Source organism: Limulus polyphemus, unplaced genomic scaffold (genome assembly GCF_000517525.1).
Source record: "Limulus polyphemus unplaced genomic scaffold, Limulus_polyphemus-2.1.2 Scaffold1312, whole genome shotgun sequence".
In the NCBI taxonomy this organism is placed as follows: Eukaryota; Metazoa; Arthropoda; class Merostomata; order Xiphosura; family Limulidae; genus Limulus; species Limulus polyphemus.
Genome location: NW_013666922.1, coordinates 158522 through 177340, shown reverse-complemented (window position 1 = coordinate 177340; position 18819 = coordinate 158522). Strand labels below are relative to the sequence as shown.

The window sequence follows — 18819 nt, the reverse complement described above, 5'->3', positions numbered from 1 at the left end:
TTTATTATTAAGTTATTATACCTACTTATACACGAACTAAATTATATAAATAATATATTTATTTAAGTTAGTTAGTATGTATAATTATTAATAGTACTATATATATATATATATATATATATATATATATGTGTGTGTTTGTGTGTGTATATATATATATATTGTAATATACATATCTTAGTGGGAAAAACAGCCAATCATGCTATTGTTGTGGCACAGCTATATACCAAAGGAAAATGCTATGGGATCCATCCGTTTATGGTACAGCTCCGTAGCATGGAGGACCATCAACCCATTAAAGGTATATTTATATATTTGTTGTTAAGCATATTAGTTTCTTTATGTATGTCTCACAACACTCATATAATGTTTACAAAAAACTCTTGTATGAACACCATGTGTGCAACAGTGTTTGAATGGGTATATTTCAACTTATTGATGATAATGTTAGAAAAATGTGATTAATCGCTCCAGCAGCAGCTTAAGGCTTAATGTATACTTGGAACCAGCATCTCTTGCACTCATGTAACTCGTTCTTTCAGTGTCTTTTAAGATATTCATTTTTTGCAATAGACTTTGACTCGAAATTGTTAACACTTGTACTGCTGAGTGTATATGAATAAGGTGATTCAAATAAAAAAACTAAGACTCTTGTTTTGTGGTCCTTGATATTTTCTGATGATAACTTATCCCCACTTTAGGAAATTAGGAACTGTTTAAAATGTTCACTGGGAATAATCTGTGTAACATACTTTGTAAGACATTTTATTTTTGTGTATAAAAATTTGAAATAAAAAAAACTAAGAACAGAAGATCACCCACTCATGTGCTGTTTTAGATTACTGCAAACACAAATAAGTAATTAACATAAATCACTGAAGTGGGATGACTCAGATAATGGGAAAAAAAATCTAGCATATTTGAGGATTATTTATGATGAAGATTTTGTTTTCCTTAATCATATATATCTAAATAATACTATAATATTCTATACAGGGATCACTGTTGGAGAGATTGGACCAAAAATGGGCATGCGAGCATCAGATAATGGGTTTTTGAAACTTGATAATGTCCGTATACCAAGAACTAACATGCTGATGAAAAATGCCCAGGTATGTTTTGTCACAGGGTTACAATTTGGTAAATAATCAAATGTCTTGTGATTGCTATTATACTTTAGTTATATATCGTAAATTAAGATTTGGATAAATACCAGGTCTGGCCAGATATGGAAAATATATCAAATCTGGGAAAGCATCAGGTCTGCTAAATTTAAAATATTCATTATTTGTGTAATTTTTTATGAGAAATATAGATCAAACCATACATAAAAAGCATTGCAAGTTAAATAAATTCAGATTTTGATGTTAAAAGCTGATTTCTAATGTTAAGCTCCTGTACAGAAACATTGGTAAAGGTGGTTAAGGTATTAAATACATATGATCAATAAAATAAAAATGAAGTTACTTTGATTTTTTATAATAAAAAAGCAGTATATTAACTTTTACTAATTGTTTATCCTAATTCATGTAGTTCCTGCATGCTAATTTCTTTTTCCAATACCTCTTCTTAGTGCAGGGGGACGCACACATCCAAATTCCAGAAAACAGTTACAAGTAAATACACAAACATCTAAATACCTTTTTGTGTATTTGGAAAGTAAAAATTTAAGAAGGATTGAGTAACTTAATTGAGATGAAACTACATCTAAACACCTTTTTGTGCATTTGGAAAGTAAAAATTTAAGAAGGATTGAGTAACTTAATTGAGACGAAACTACATCTAAACTTCAAAATTATAAAAGAAAAAACCATGCTCAATAAATCTGTAACTCGACTTTTCGATAAAGCATTTTTTGTTGTTTTACAGTCACTTTGGAAAAATTTTATTCTGACGGTTAATAAAAAAACTGCTTTTTAAATGTATGTAATACTAGTATAAACTGTTAACTACTAATGTTGCAAAGTTAAATTTATAGTCTAAAGACATAACTAATGTTACTTCACTAGTATAGATCTACTTCTATTATCTCATACACAAGTAATTACATCATTTTAAATGTAATCAAGATACATTAATCATTAATCTCGCTAACATATAAAACTGATAGGTACACAAGTAAAAAAAATGGCTAATGTTAATACTTGCAAATATCTGATTTAGTAGTAGTCTTTAGGCCTAACCAATCATACATGTAGTCATCCGATTTCAATCTTCAGTATTAGCACTTTTGCTGCTCATTCATAAGATTAATCACTTTCTTTTTCTGATGCCCTCCCCCTTGCCTAAGTGGTGAATATGAAGGCTTAAAGTGCTAAAAACCAGGTTTTGATACCTGTGGTAGGCACAGCACAGATAGTTCATTGTGTGGCTTTGTGCTTAACAACAAAACAAATAAAACAATATTTTTTTTTCCATCTTTTCTGTTGTACATAGTTTACTTGCTACAATTTAGTTTTGTAAACCATTTACATTTTAATGATAATAACTTTATTGCTTTTTATATGTCCTTTGAGAACACTAACAATGTGCTCAAATATGAAATGGTATCAGGCAAATACAAATTTATACTGCTTTTACATAAAATTTTGACTGTATGCGACCCTGTGTTTGTTTGTACAATGGAATGTTCTTGTTGATCTGTTTCTGAAATGTGGCTTTTCCTAAGTTTATAAGATGTAGTTTCAAGACTTTTAGTGATATTAAGAATTTGATTATTACTCAAGATCTCATGTTGAAAAAAATCATTTGAAGGACTGTATGATGCTGCACTGGATAACAATGAATTTGATTGAACATATACTGTTTTTATATGATCCGTAAAGTAAGTTAATTCTGTAACTGTTATTCATAAAATTAAAATAAATTGAATATAGTCAGTATATAAATTGATAAGGCAATTTAACCTTGATGTACCTAACAACAGATTGATATAAACTTTAACTTCAAGGATAGGAGGAAGATCAGCCAACTGTCAAAGCATATTGCAGATCTGGAATGATTATGGCTAGACCTGTCAGGTATTCTAAGTATTGCATAAATATGGCCAGATCAAGAAAAAAATGGCTATCAAGATCTGAAAAAAAAAATGGCCAGATCTATATGTAATGGAAGTATATCTAGTAAATTCTCACTAAGCTTAGGAGTATACGTTAATCACTAAGGAGTATTAAACAATCGTGTAATAATATTGTATGCAGAGGAGGTAGCTGTCATTTATCTTTCATCAGCTGAGTGTTTCATTTCATGGTCACATCAATGTGCTCATGTCGAATTTCACAGAGTTTTCAAATACAATTGTTATTTGCACATTTTTGGTATGAGAAGGTTTGATAAACAAAAAATAAAATATGGTCAACATGTTTCTTTTAAATTACTAATAATTGTATATACTCCAGTTTATTATAATTATAGTAGCTACATGCCTTTATTGATTATATATGAATATTATAGTTTTTAAGTTATCTTGCATAGAGTAGCATCACTGACTTAAGATATTATAAGTTGTGTTCTTATGCTTATGCAAATAGAAAGTAGGTAACATATATTTGTATATGCACACAGTGTATCCATACAAGAAGAATAGATAGGTCAACTGTTTTGAAATACCATTTTTTTATATACCATCTCAACTGTCATTATTTTAAACAGCAATTTGGACTGTTTTTTTAATTCATTGCAATATTGTAGGAAGAATATTTACACATCTTTCAAAGTCTTAATTAGCAAATGATATATCTATTTTGCTTTTGGATGATCTTTTTCCAGATAATATTTTAACCAAGCACTCTGGAAAGTCTTCTGTATTGATGTACCACACAAAGCATAAATGTTAATGGTTTGATTTTTGAGCTTGTCATTTTATAGTATAGATTCTCTAAGCCTAAAAACTAGCCTTGGATATAGACTTATTCAAAAAAAAATATTCAACAGCTATTTTATACATGGGAAATGATAAGTTTTACAGGCTGTTTTCTCATATGATTTTTATACCTCAATATAGCATATTTTATCTAACATTAGTGCATTATGGATATTGAATGGGTGGGTTCGTGTGTAGTGCCTTAAGTTACAGAAGTATTTTCAGATGAAGACATCATTGAAGAATGATGGTGTTTCACATTTTAACAATAATTTCATGATATTTTTATTTTTATTAACGTCTAAGTAATATATTTTATAGGTAACGAAAGATGGTGTTTACGTCAAGCCTAAAAGTGATAAGCTAAACTATGGAACAATGGTGTTTGTGAGGGTTATATTGATAGACATGGTTGCCATCAACTTGGCTCGAGCATGTACCATAGCTATCCGATACAGTGCAGTAAGAAGACAATCTGAGCTTATTCCAGGGTGAGTAGCACAATTAATTTAATTCACATTAATATAAGTATGCAACTAAAGATGATTGTAATTTACAAGCAAAGTTGGAAAAATAACCTGTTTTCATTATCATACTGGGCTTTAACCTCCACCTTCCCAAATTTCATGGAAGAGAGATAAAAAAATCATTTTGCATATAAGTATAGTGTTTCATTGTAGACTTAAGTTCATGAAGAAGTTTAGGTGAAATGCTAATATAGCCATCAATTTGCAAGTTTCAAAACAATGATCCAATAAATTTTATTACAAGTTCAGTGTCTTTTTTCACAGACCTTTCCATACAATATTTATGTTAATTTGGTAAATCACTAATAATAAAGAAAACTAGTGTTTTCTTCAGATTTGTGTAAGTCTTTACAAACACAAACATATTTTAATAATAATTAGATTACCAACGACTGTGTGTATGATAGTATAGAGTGTAGAATTTTATTTTTAATGTATTTTATCCTTAGGGAGAAGGAGGCACAGATCCTCAGTTATCAGGCACAGCAGTATAAGCTATTTCCTCTTATAGCCCTCTCCCATGCTTTGAAAGCCAACTTCATGGCTTTGATGGATATTTACAAAAATGCTACTCAGGACTTGGAACGTGGGGATCTTGGAATGCTACCTGAAGTAAATTTTGTTTTTATTTATCACTATTTTTTACAAATGTGAAGACATGAGAATACATTTGAGCATTGCCAGACTTTTCCTATTGACTGATTGTATGACAACGTATAAGTCTTCTATTTTAAGCATCAAAACTTCTAAATTATTTCTTGGTAGGTACAAAACATCAAATTAATATCTGTTATTTTTGTTCAAAATGCAGTTAGATAGTCTTTATATGATATTTCCACAATTAAATTGATATGGCTGTAAATAGTGCCATTAGTGTTATTAGCAAATGTTAAACTTAATTTGATTACTTTACACTAATTTTGCTTCAGTCCTCTTAGAGTTCAATAACAAATTAATGTGTTGTTTTTTTTGTGTATGCATTTTTATTTTATTATTGGCATAATACGAAGCTTTGTTCTTTATTGTTGGCTATGTATGATTTGTTTGTTTCAGTTGCATAGCTTAACATCAGGACTAAAAGCATTGAGCACAGAAATTGGGAGTCAGGCAATTGAGTCTTGCCGCTTAGCTTGTGGAGGACATGGGTATTTGTTGATTAGTGGCCTGCCTCGGCTGTATGCTAGTACAGTGGCAGCATGTACATATGAAGGAGAAAATACTGTTCTGTATCTGCAAGTGGCTCGGTATGAAATTATTTTTGTATTAGTAATAGGTGATCTACCTGACGAGTTTGTGACATTTATCTCAGGCCATTTATCATCATTGAGCCTTCAGGTTGATTACTTCTAAGGCTTTAAAATGTATAATTAATAATAGATGAGCAGAAATGTTGCATATTCTATTTTCATGTTTTATCAGTTTTGTTTTGTTGTATTCACTATATACATGCAGTATCAGAATAATGAAAACAGTGAGGAAAAAATACTACCACTTCTTTACTGTGTGAAAATAAAGTGCACCAAAGCAGTATTGATAATTTATGTAGTTATTGGTTTATATCCAATCAATTGGAAAGTCTCATACCACTGGAATGTCTATAAAAATAAGACAGTTACTAATTGTAGTACTTAAATACATATAAGTACTAGTAACATACATAGAAACATTTACACATGTAGTAGCCAATAGTAACAATTCTATCTTTGCACCTTTTCTTACCCAAATATTTCCTTAAATTGATTTCTAGGTATCTTCTGAAGTGCTTGAAGGGTCAGCAACAACTTGCTCCAGAATCAATGGTTCGATACCTTCTTGATGAAAGTTTTCGAAGCCCATTTAACAAGTCTTCAGACGTGACAGACGTTGATTGGCTAATTTCGCTGTATAGAGCTGTAGCATACAGGTTTGTTACCATGAAAGTCACTAAATAGAATTTAGCTTTAGAACATTAATTTTGAAAGTTAAGAAACTTCCACATACACAATTTACTCTATCTCTTTCAGGTATTGAGTACACACTTGCTAGAAATCATTAAATATAATTTATTACAATTTTTTTTTTTTACATTTTCTTTTCCCACTGAGACTGTTTTTACACAGTTATATTTGCTTCAAAGTTATAGAAATGTTTTCCTGTCACAAGCCATTAGGTAAGCTTCGTTAGGTTTAGCAAGTATGATGGGTATTGGTAATATTTTGATGACTTAAATCCTGATTTATATTATGATGACTTGTCTGACAAAGCTATTGATGATGATGCCATTTTGAAAGGTTAGGTCGTAGGTCATGAATAAATTTTTCTTAGTCTTGGCCACATTTTTTATGATTTATATCTGAAAGTGGTGATTACTGCAATCAGCAAAATAAAGTACGAGAAGAAATATGTTAACAAACACCATTCAACTTAAAACTGATTAGATATATAAAACAGAACTTTTTGATCGACAACAAAAAAAATATGAAATTATAAGATAAAAGAAATGATTTTGATGGTTTCTAGAATAAGGAAATTTACAGCTTAAAAAAGATAGAAATACTAAATTAAATCATGGATTTTTTAAAGCCAAAACTAGATATTATTTACAGTGTTTATGTTAAGTTTTGTGCAATTTGGTTAAGTGTTTCTACTTCGAGAAAGAAACAATTAAAGGATATATATGTGATACCCCCCTCAAGTCCAGGAAAGTTTATCAGTTGAGAGAACATAACTGTTGTTGGTTAATCACATAATTGTCTCTTTTTGTCTCTAAATTCATTACTTATTGTTTTTGTTATTATAGATTACTTCATTGTGAAAATACTATTTAAAGAAAATTTCCAATTTCTATAAAAACAAATAATTGTATATTAAGTAGTTATGGCTGAAAAATGAAACCAAATAAGCTTCTGTGTGAAATATGTAAACTTTAAGCAATTATATTTAATAAAGATTAATTTTCTGTAGTTGTATGTCATTTCAAAATTGCCTTTGTTTTAAAGCTATACATGAATCAATCTCTTTTTTTAACTTTTTTTTTTATATAAGAGGTGTTTCTTTCATTATTTATGAAGGATTGAAATTTTGTGTTTTTAATATGAGCTTAAAAAATGCCACATTGAATGTATCTCACTGTGGTTCATCTGATTGCTTTGTTATTTTTAAACTGTAAAATCATATTATTAATATATTCAGAAAGATAACACATTTTTCATCACTATATTTCCAGACAAGTTCATCAGGCTGCTGAACGGATTAAGGAACTGATGGAAAAAAATAGACCAGAGGTGGCATGGAACATGAGTCAAGTGGATCTGATCAAAGGTGCTAAGGTATAGTCATTTCAGTTTTTCTCACAAGAAAAATCAAAGAAAGAATGTTTAGCATTGTAAGAGAATGTTTAATTGTTGAAGTTTTACACTGAGCTCTTCACTGTATATTTTTGAGGGTGATTACAGCAAAAATTCCACATTTAAAGTGATTGTTTGTTTATAACTACTAATTTTAAGGGAATTAAATTTCACTACAATGAGGATCATGGGTTTTAATTTAGAAGTTATTGATTAGGGTCTTATTTCTAGCTGTGAATGTATGCAACCTCTACCACCACCACACAAACACTATCTTATCAGAAGTATTGGGGCAGAGCACTCTTAGCTTGTAATGCATCCACCAACAACCAGTTTTTATGTAACTGTCTGGTGTACTGTTGAGTGTTGTGTTTGTCAGTATCTGGTGTCAAAACTCCAAGTGGACAGTAAACCTTTAAAGAGAAATATCTTTTGGTTACAGCACTGGTGTTATGAATTTCTGAGACATTTCAATCCTCCCTTCTTACAACTATATCCAAAGTCATTGTAGGCAATGTGATGAGGAAATGGAAAAACCATAAGTTCAGTTTTTGTGAAATATGAGACTTACAACTTCAAATTTCAAGTTTTGTAAATAATATAATTCTATTTCACCAATATTTTGGCCAAACACATTTTAGAATTGCTGTTTTAACATTATATAATGCATATTTTGTATATTTAGTGTATTTCACAAAGAAAAATTAATACAAATTTTTCTAAACTTTATTTCTGCATACATCTTAGAAGTCTTGCATATAAACAGTTTAATTATGAATTTTTAGAATTATTCTGCTTAACCCAAAACTGTAGTTTATCATTACTTAGTCACTATCATCTCTTAGAAATAAAATCATGTATTTATATTGTTTTGCATGTTTTTTCCTACTTTGGAAGTTGTTTTTTTTTTTAAAAATCTCCCTTGTCATGTGATATTAGGCTATTTTTTTTTACCCCAATGAAGCTCAGTTTCCAAAATAACTAGAGCCTAATGCATAGAATGAATGTATAGAGGAGATCTAAAATATAAATCACTGTAGAGTAAACAAAGTAGTTGAATAGGGGATCTGAATGTAAAGTGTTAAGCACTTGGAAACAAACCATAGACTTTTGGTGGTTTCCTTTGACATTATTTTCACTTCTTTATAATATTTCTCTGTTGAATTGTCCCTGTTTGAAAGTTACTGGAATTTTATTCTGTGTCAAAACATTAAGTTTAGTAACATGTTTTGAGCATGGTAAGTAATGGCAAACTATTTGTCTGACACACACATCCTGTTTTTATTGAATATATTGGTGAATTTAATGTAGTCAAAGAAAGCATATAAACAAAAGATATTTACTAGTTATTTGTTGAAAACAAATGGCCATTTAGTTAGGGTGCTTGTCTCACAATCTGCTTGTTGCAGGATCAAAATCTGTTGCTACATACATGCTCTCCACTTCAGCCGTGAGAGTGTTATAATACGATAGTCAGTCCATTGGTGAAGAATAGCCTAAGAGTTGGCAATGAGTGGTGTTGATTAGATACCTTCCCTCTTTTTTATCACTTCAAAGCTGGAGTGCAAGAATGATGGTCAGAATTGAAAGAATTGTACCTTGGGGAAAAAACCCAACAATTATGCTAATTGAATTTACTTGTAAATAATAATGCTAGTTTGGTGGTTGAGAACATTAACAATACTGGTCATGTTTGAGATTTATTTTTAAAAGCAAATATTTAAATTATAATTGAAAAGTAATGGAATTTTCATGTTCTGTGAATATGTGAATTTTTTTTAATGTTTATACAGTTGATTAAAAGCATTTCTGTATATATTTTCAGTATTATTTTAACTACATGAGTATTTGTTGTACATTAACAGGGATTTTTAAAATTTTGTTTAACATATTTTAATATATTTAAAATTTATTATCCTGATGTTTATATTATCTCATTCCACATGTAGCCCATGTTCATCTTCTCTGTTTTATTTTTGGTATTCTTGTTTTTATTTTGCCTCATTATAATTGTGTATTTTTTGTCTATGTATTATAGGCTCATATAATGTACTGTGTGCTATCAATATATGTACAGTGGATCAAAGAAAAGCAATGTTCTGCAGCATTAAAAACAGTATTGATGAGATTATGTCATGTGTATCTTCTTTGGAACATTTTGGAAAACCCAGTACCATTTGGTTTAGTAAGTCAATTTGTCAGTAACACTGTTTAAGTCAAAACAGAAACATGAATCAACACATGAAAGATACTTTAAATTCCTAAAGTTGTTATAGTTTATGTGATTGTTGTTTTGTATCTTGTTAAAAAAATTAAAGTTAAAAATATATATCTTGACATTTAAAACAGTTTTCCCAGACATTAGCAAATCTGAAAGAGCAGTAATACAACTTACAGGTAAGTGTTGTTTATTTTAAAAGTTTGCACTAAGAACTTAAGTTATATTATTTTCAAGATAATATGTATAAAATTCTTATTTATACCTTGGTTTCTGAAATGATAACTCACCTCTTTACACAGATTAGATATCTTCTTAATGTGTCTGCCAAAGAGATTTGCATGCCACTAGCCTTGAGGTAACTCCCACCTAATTTCACATGATTTTATGTGAATTGTACCACTGCATGATGATGTCATCATACAATAAAACGCCCCCCCCCCCCACCAATGTGAGGGCAATACATTTCCATCGCACCAACTCTCTCTGTGCATTTGCATTCGTGAATCTTCATTCTTTATCTCAGCATTCTATTGAACAGACATGTTTAAATTTCTTGCCTGTGTTCCATTTATTGAGATTTGCATCATTTTCTTTAGCTTTTATTTCAAAGCCTTTAATTTTTTATCACAAATTCTCAAATGTCTGTGATTTATACTTAGTCATGAGTTTTTGGGCATTGTTCCCACTTAGGTCTTATTTCTGCTGTGGGTTTTGGAGGCTCATTAAATGTCAGGGTCTTTGCAGCCATTGTTCAGCATGTTGTGGATCACTACATGCTTAATAGTCCTCTACTTCTGTCTTGGTTAAATTTCTTTCTCCTCAGCTGGAAATGATCTATTAGAGTATGGTCTTCACTTGATTTGCTTTAGATCGTACTTTACCATTCAGAAAATGACCTTAGCCTTTCAATCTCTTTCTGGATTTTCTTCTCAGTTATGTTCCTTTCTATCTCTTTTGCCTCTGTTCTTTATTATTTTTCATTTTCTCACTTTCTGACCCAGATTCTTGGGTTTATCTTGACTTTTCCCCTTTCTTGTTTTTAGGTTTTATACTGTTTCCTTTATTTAATAGCTTCTTTCACATGCCCAAATGCCTCATCCCCCTCACATTTGTGACTCCTTTTGTCCTATTTTGTATTCTTTTTTCCTTCTTTTCTCAATTCTCTCTCATTGGTATCTATCTGGCCTGCTAGGAAATTGAGACATTTACCTTCTATTTCACTTTCCATTTCCTCATTTTTGTGTTTTTTTCTCTATACCCTTCTGTATTCCCTCTCCCAACTCCACCTTCTATCTGAGATACTTCTCAGTGCTTTTGACGGCTTCCGTAGACTTCTGTTCCCTTCTCTGTTTACTTCTTCAGCTCTATCCATCCATGCTTTGTTCCCTTGCTGTTGGGACTCATTGGGTCAGGTTACATCTTTACTGTACCCCTTCCTTCTTCTTGTGTGCTTATTACCTAGATGTCTTCAGTGGTGTTCCTTTCCCCCTGATGACCTGGGATGTTATGACTTCTGTCCTCATTATCTTCCTGGGTTTTTCCTCTTTCTCGACCTTGCCTTTTATCCATTTCTTGTCTAGATCAATCTTCTTCCCATCTTTCTATCCCAGATCCTAGGCATTTCTCTTTTTTATTCTTGTCTTCCCTCTACCAGAAGTCTCATTTGTCACTCTTCTTGCCAGTGACTGTTACACCCGTATGTTTCTGTGGGTACCTTTCTCCTCTGCTGTTGGTCCCTTCTGCTGACAGTTGTTCTCCATTTCCTTTTCTACTCCCTCCAATCCCATCTATGGCTTTGCAGTTGGCCATGGTCAATGTGCCAGACACCTTCCTACACATCTCTTTCAGCCGGTTTTCCCTTTGTTTTCTATGTCCTGTCCTTCTTTCCTAATACTATATTACCTCCTCTCACAAATAACTTCTCAACTTATACTGCCCTATATATGCACACATTTTAATTTGTCACTAGTCCTGATACTCCCACCTACCCTCCCATGTACTCAAGTGAGACATCTGCATGCAATCATATAAATGATCATGCTTACTGTTGGGATGTGTTTTCACACATGCTTTCCTACTGATTTTTATTTTTCGACTTTGTGTCGATTAATTGCATAACTTCGTTTTTTATATACTAGCTCCTTATTTTTTGTTCATGTTTTAAGTGTTATTCCAAACACACACTTTTTTTCCATGTCCTTCAACTATTTTTTTCTTTTTTCCATATATGACTCTGATTTGGACCTTCAAATGGTGTGAGGGCAAGCTTTTTCTGCTGAGGAAGTAATGGCTCTGTTTGAACGGAGTTGGCTACCTTTATGCAGTCTTCTGGATCACCGAATGATTGTCCTCTATTACAGTGTGAGGGTATACCTGAAAATATGGATGTGAATTTTAACAGCCTGTTCCCTGTTTCATTTCAGGGGAGGTCCCCAGGTCTTCATCTCCCTTTCTCGACTTAATACTTCAGGTATGATTTATTCTGTCTTTCTGTTTCCAATTTCCTTTGACTCCTAATTTGCCCTTCTTAGTGTTCCACTGATGAGCTAGTATCCAGTGTTTCAACTTCTTCACCAGATATTGGGATTCATGCAGATCATTTTCTAGACCAGTTACATTCATGGGTTGGTATGCTGTGACCTCACATACTATGGTAGACTATGCCTTGGTATAGCACTGTTCTGCATTTTGCTCCTTAGACTCCCAGCATTTCTCCCTGCTTGTCCCTTTGGTGTTTTGGACCCCATTATTCTGCTTATTTTTTGACAGCCTTCATTTTCCTATTTTCCATCATAGCATACCTCTCCTCATCTGCCTTTTCCTTGCTAACACGACTCCTCTGTTGTTGGGACCTTTTTGAGGTTAGACTGCCCTTTTGTTGTGAGTACATTTACCTCCATCCTCATTGTGGGTTTTACACATGGCTCCTTTTCTTTGCCAGGAAGTTTATGGGGGTATTCTCGATTCTTTGGTATTCTGAGTTGCATCGGCATAGTTGCATACCTTCTTTTCCTCATTGGCTTCCTCATTTGTTTCAACCCCTTCCTGAACCTGCTCCTGTGTCTCACCCTCTTCCTTCCTCTACTTTCAGGTTCCAGCCTCTCATATTCCTATGGTTTGCTGTCATTACTTGTGGCACCCTTCTGGGAAACCAATGGTCTCAGAACTACGTAATAGGTTTGGATCCTGTGGGGGCAAGGCCCCTCTGCTTTGCCCACGACTGGTGGTCCTTTGGCATGGACCTTGGGTTTTGTGGGGTATCTTAGAAGCGAGTGGATTTCACTTCTTGTCTATGGAAGACTACTGTAGATAGTTCAGTGGTCTCCCGTTACTTTCTCTTCTCCCCTGCATCCTGACTTTACCTTTGTTTTGTCCATCAGGGTTGTTTTTTCTATTTGGGCTCATCTAAGCTCCCTATGTTTTTTTCGGGTGGTCTGTGTGTTTGCCTGTCTTCATCCTTCCCAAGGTGTTCATTTCCACCCTTACAAGGATGACTGGCTACTTCTAGCTCCCTTGTAGACCATCTCTGCCCTTCATACTCAGTTTCTTCTATGAGAAGTTGGTTGGTTGGTTGGTGGGGGTGGAGAGGTCTTTCCTTGCTCTCATTTAATACCTTGTTCATTGTGGGGTATTGTTTAATTCCCTCTTCAGTAGGGCCTAACCTTTTTCCCTTCATTTGCAGGTTAAAGAGCTCCTGGTTCTCAACCTATCCCCCTCTCCTTCTCCCATTGCTCTAGAGGTTCTATCTCTTTTGAGGACGAGGGATTCTCTGGAAGCTCTCATCCCTCTTAGTCATGCCCACATGCATCACAATCAGTGGGCTTTGATGGACTGGTGGAGACATTCGGGATTCCTTGAATGCCCCTCTCCTTCTTCCTTACAGACCATTTTTGCCTGGTGGTTGGATCGAGACAACACCACTGTTGGTGTTCCCCTTCCTCCTCCTTGACCAAAATGTGACCTTTGTATGATGCTTCTGTTTCTGGTTAGGAGTGTTTTTCTGGATGCTTGGGAGGTTTCGAGGCAATGTACTCTCTGAGTCCTCTGTCCATATCAATTTCTTGGAGTTCTTTGCCATTCGTCAGGCTTTGACTCATTTTCTTCCGGACCTTCAGGGCTGGTCAGTGATGGTGCTTTCTGACAACTTGATAATGTTTTCGTACATCATTAGGCAAGGAGCACTCAGTTAAGAGACCTCTGTTTTCAGATATTGGACCTCCTATATTGAGCCCACAGCCATAAAATTATTTTGTTGGCTTGTCATATTCCGGGTGCCATGAATCTTATTGCAGATCATTTATCACATCCTGACAGGATTCTCCCTATGGAGTGGTCTGTGTCCAGTGGGGAGGTCCCTCCATTGTTTTTGTCTTTATTGCAACACAATTTTACGTGGGCAAAGAATATACCTGGTTTAAAAATGGTGTAGTCTCACACGGGAGTGTGAGACTTTCATTTATTCGCTCATCCCATGGTCTTCCTTTGGGCACTTTCTAAAGGGAGATCATTTTCTCACTGGACTCTCCACCAACTCAGCATGGGATTTTAGCTGTTTGTTAGTGGAGCTAAGAAATCGTGTTGAAGGTTAACATTTTCCTACACTTAAAATGTATTTCTGATAGATACCACTTCCCACCTGACTTCCCCACTTCTGGTGTAGGTTTTGTATGTACTGCCCAATCTCAAAGTGATTTCGGGCTGCACAGAAGAAAGGGTGCTAGTGACAATAGCAGTTGTGTTGCACTCCTGTTGGGGGATGGTTGCTGCATGATCATTTGTATGATAGCATGCAGATATCTCATGTGAATACACATGAGGGTAGGTGGGAGAATCAAGGCTAGTGGTGAGCAAAAACTTGTGCATATAGAGGGCAGTATAAGTTAAGAAAAGCTATTTGTGAGTGGAGTTAAGTATCTATCGGAAATATATTTTAAGTGTAGGAAAATATTAACTTTTGTGTCTTCCCATTCCTTACTCTTTTCTTCAACTCAGTAGCAGTCCCTCTTGTATTTGTTGGTATAATGAAGGCTTTCGCTGGTCATATTTATGACCAGAGCTAGCATTTCTTTTCTTTGACTATTTATATCTGTTAGCCTATTCTCGGATGTTACCTCTTCTTCTACCTCCCTTCTCTTATGGTGGCTACTTGGTTGGGGGGAAGGACTAATTTTTGGATCCAAGTCTCTTCTCACACCCACTCAGTGTCTTTTCCTGGTCCAACCATTATTGTAGCTTCTGTTCCAGGGCTTTTTTTTTTGTTTTGGGTACTATCCATACACTTCTGAGTTTGTCCATATCCTTTGCTGAGAGCTTCCATCTTGGTGGCAGACCACATATATTGACCAGTCTAACCTGGTTTTACCCTTTTCTCTATACTTACTCACCTGTTTGTCTCCTCCTTCTGGGCCTCAGATTTACACACTACTCTCCTTCTTGAACCCTATTTTTGGTGCTTCTTTGACTGACTTAGCCTTGGACCACTTGCTTTTGGACCTTCTTTACTCTTCCAATTATCCTCTTTCTCTTGTTTCCCACACTCACACTTTTCTTCTTCATTGAGGGATATCCTCCCATCACCCTCGTGCATGGAATTCATCTGATCTGTCACCTATTGCATTGGACTTTTCACTAATGTGGCTTTATTCTCATTACATTCTTGTTGTCATTCCACTTTATTTGTCTAGTACCATCTGGACTGGGGCCTTTGTTATTGGTTCTTCTGCTGCCGCTTTATTTTTTGCAGTAATTCTGTGCACCACTTTTATGCCTTTCTTACCTGACTGTTTGCCAATGGATTCTCAGTTTCAGACTTTCCTAGTTATTGGGTGGCCCTGTTTATGGCCTTTCTATTTTCCTGGTACCAGGAGGTGTTTCTTTCCCTGTTCTTTCCATTCTGTTCCACTCCTTCATTCTCTTCAGTCCCAACTCCCTTGCCTGACTGAGACCTTAATGAATGTCAGGTTGTTATGTCTGACAAGACAAATTATTTATCTTTATCTCTGTTATTACAATACAATAGAAAATCGTGATAGAAATCACCACTATATGCTCTTTATGGCTAAACTCACAATCACACAGTGTAGATCTATCTCTCTATCTAACTAACTTTCTCTAACTATCTAACTACGTCTTATTAATTCGAACTACATTTAGTACACATATTTATAGACTGACAGAGGCCTAGAACATTCTACAAACCAGGAGATATAATGATGTAATAATACTAAATTGAAACAATTAGAAAAATTTCAAAGTTTCTAGTAACATGATGCAATAATACAAGTGCCAGTTCACAATAGTTGAACTACACAATGTATGATTCATATGTAGTTATTTAAACAAACTTGTGATAAATTATCACTTCTAAAAATAACTGAATTTAACACTCGCACTATATAAACCATCTGGATCATAACACTCATATTAACAGTTGTGCATGTCTAACAATGAAGTTTTGCATGATCTCGTGCATGCTCTATTTGAGCCATTGACTTCCTGGCTTTGTACCATCCCTCTCTCCTGACTAGTTTCCTCCTACTTCTTTTCTACAATTACTGTTGTCTCTCCTTTAGATGCTTCTTGCACCCTCTTTCACTGCACTTATCTTTTCCTCTCACTGAACTGATCCTTTCTTCCTTGGACTTCAACCACTTGGGAGGTACACCTTCTTTGCTATCTCCCTTCCTTCTGCCTCTTGCCTATTCACACCTTGCTTGACTCATGTTGGGCTGTTTGGTGTGCCTTATCATGTACCTCTCCCCATAGGAATCCCTGCCTTTGTTATCATGGGACCTCTCTTCATTTACAGGATGGGTCCATCATCCCCCTCCATTGACATGTTCATCTCAGACTATTTCCATTTTCATTGTACTTGATTCATCACCTCTTACATCTCTTCTTCGATGGCCCTTGGATGAGCTCCTCCATGTGGGCATGTGGACTCTCTCCATGCATTAATCTCCTTCTCTATACCTTCTGGCTTTTTTATCACCTGATGATTTTTAGCTTCCACAGGTTACCATTCTTCAATTACCCCACTGTCTTCTGAGAGTAATACATACTATTTCTCTTTCAGAGCCCCTCTTTCATAACGTAGGATCTCATCAGGTGAGCCTCCCAAAATTTGCATTGAGCCAGAATAACAGAAAGCACTCATACTATCTGTTGTGGTTCTACATGTGCTCACTGTGAGATGGAGTGTTCTGCAAAACCACATGAGGTGTCCTTGTAGCATATATATCTATATTCACTCTAATGTCCAATCCAGACCATACCTGTTCCATGAACTATCATGGAAAAAGCCAGCACCAGAGAGTTGTTCTGCCAAATTCTCTGGCTTGTCTTTGTTGGCCTTTAAAAATAGGGATTTGCAGTAACCCATTGCACTATTTCAGTAAAAGACCTTTCCAGACTGAAGGACCAATAAGGATCTGAGCACCTTCTCTAGGTCTCCCCCCCCTTCACCAAATGGAACTCAAACACTGAAGCTAGAACAAGGTGTACCAATATGGTGAGATGTGGGACAGTGGTGACATTGTGAGTGGAATGTGGGCAACCACTCCATATAAATTAGATACAACACTTATGCCTTCCTCCAGTAAAGTTGAGGTGAGCACCATTAAATGACTGTGCCCTCTTCCTGCAGCCTGAGTCTGTTCAGTAGAATTGAGGTGAGCACACACGAAGTGACTGTGCTCTCCTCTGGCAGCCAGTCTGTTGAAAAGAGTTGAGGTGAACATGAAATAAATATGGACCAATACTACATAATACAGTGCTCTTCTTCTGCATTTAGAATCTATTCCATACTATTTTTTCAGTTGAGTTGAGGTGAGCACTTGCTTTACAATACCAATATATGAATCTATCTCACATCTTCTCCTGCAGCCTATGTCTGTTCAGTAGAGTCAAGGTGACCACACTCTGTACTGATCCTTACTTCGTGACTGATATGTCCTCGTCCTGCAGCTGGAGCCTATCCCATAGAGTCTGACAGTAGAGTTGTGGTGAGTACAAATACTTATGACATGTGCCCTCCTCCCACAACTGGTGTCAGTCTCATAGAGTCTGATGGTAGATTTGAGGTAAGCACACAAGGTACAGTCTGAACATGCCCCAATCATACTTACAAATATTGGCTGTCCAACAATTTGTGTACAAGTACTTGGACAGTCATGTTCTAATTCTCCCTGTGACACAAATTTTACTTCTGTGCCTCATTCTATATAAGCAAAGAGTATGGCCTGGATGAAATGAGTTGTGGTTTCACATGGGTGTGCCTCTGCCTTTGGATGTAACACCCCATGGGCATTCTTCAGATACTTTTTTGAAGGGTGCTCATCTAGGTACATTTTTCATTGGTACCTTCACCGTATCAGAGTGGGATTCTAGCTTATCTGTGTGAGAGGTGAGTTATCATCTCGGAAGTTAACATTTTCCTTACCCGAAAATATATTTCTGATAGATAATCACCTCTATACACATTCCCACCCATCCTCCCCACTTTTGGTGCATGATCTTGTACTTAACTCATCAAAGAATGAAGATTCATGAGTGCAAATGCATGAGGGGAGTTAGTGCACATGGAGATGCATCATCTTCCTATTATTGGAGAGCTTTGTAACACGATGATATCGTCATACAGTGGCACAATACACATAAAATTAGGTGGGAATTTCCTCAAGGCTAGTGGCATGCAAACCTCTTTGGCAGATGCATTGAGGAAGATAGCAAATTTGTGTGATGAGGTGAATATCTATTGGAAGTATATATATTGAAAAGGAAAACATCAACTTTAATTCCTTCACAGCGTGGTCACAAGTAAATAGACACCACCTTTTCAGAAAAAATGAAATTTTTCAGTCATATTCACATGAATTGATATAT

General features: G+C 34.9%; 1 protein-coding gene across 1 annotated transcript in view; it reads left to right on the top strand.

Moving 5' to 3' along the window:
* Positions 1–18819, top strand: part of LOC106463048 (peroxisomal acyl-coenzyme A oxidase 1-like) — a 39031-nt gene that overhangs the window by 7799 nt on the left and 12413 nt on the right. The window contains exons 5-12 of the mRNA XM_013923019.2: positions 182–301; positions 997–1112; positions 4184–4353; positions 4839–5001; positions 5443–5633; positions 6137–6292; positions 7595–7697; positions 9754–9900. Coding sequence (XP_013778473.1) covers positions 182–301; positions 997–1112; positions 4184–4353; positions 4839–5001; positions 5443–5633; positions 6137–6292; positions 7595–7697; positions 9754–9900 — 1166 coding nt within the window. The remainder of the gene's footprint in view (positions 1–181; positions 302–996; positions 1113–4183; positions 4354–4838; positions 5002–5442; positions 5634–6136; positions 6293–7594; positions 7698–9753; positions 9901–18819) is intronic.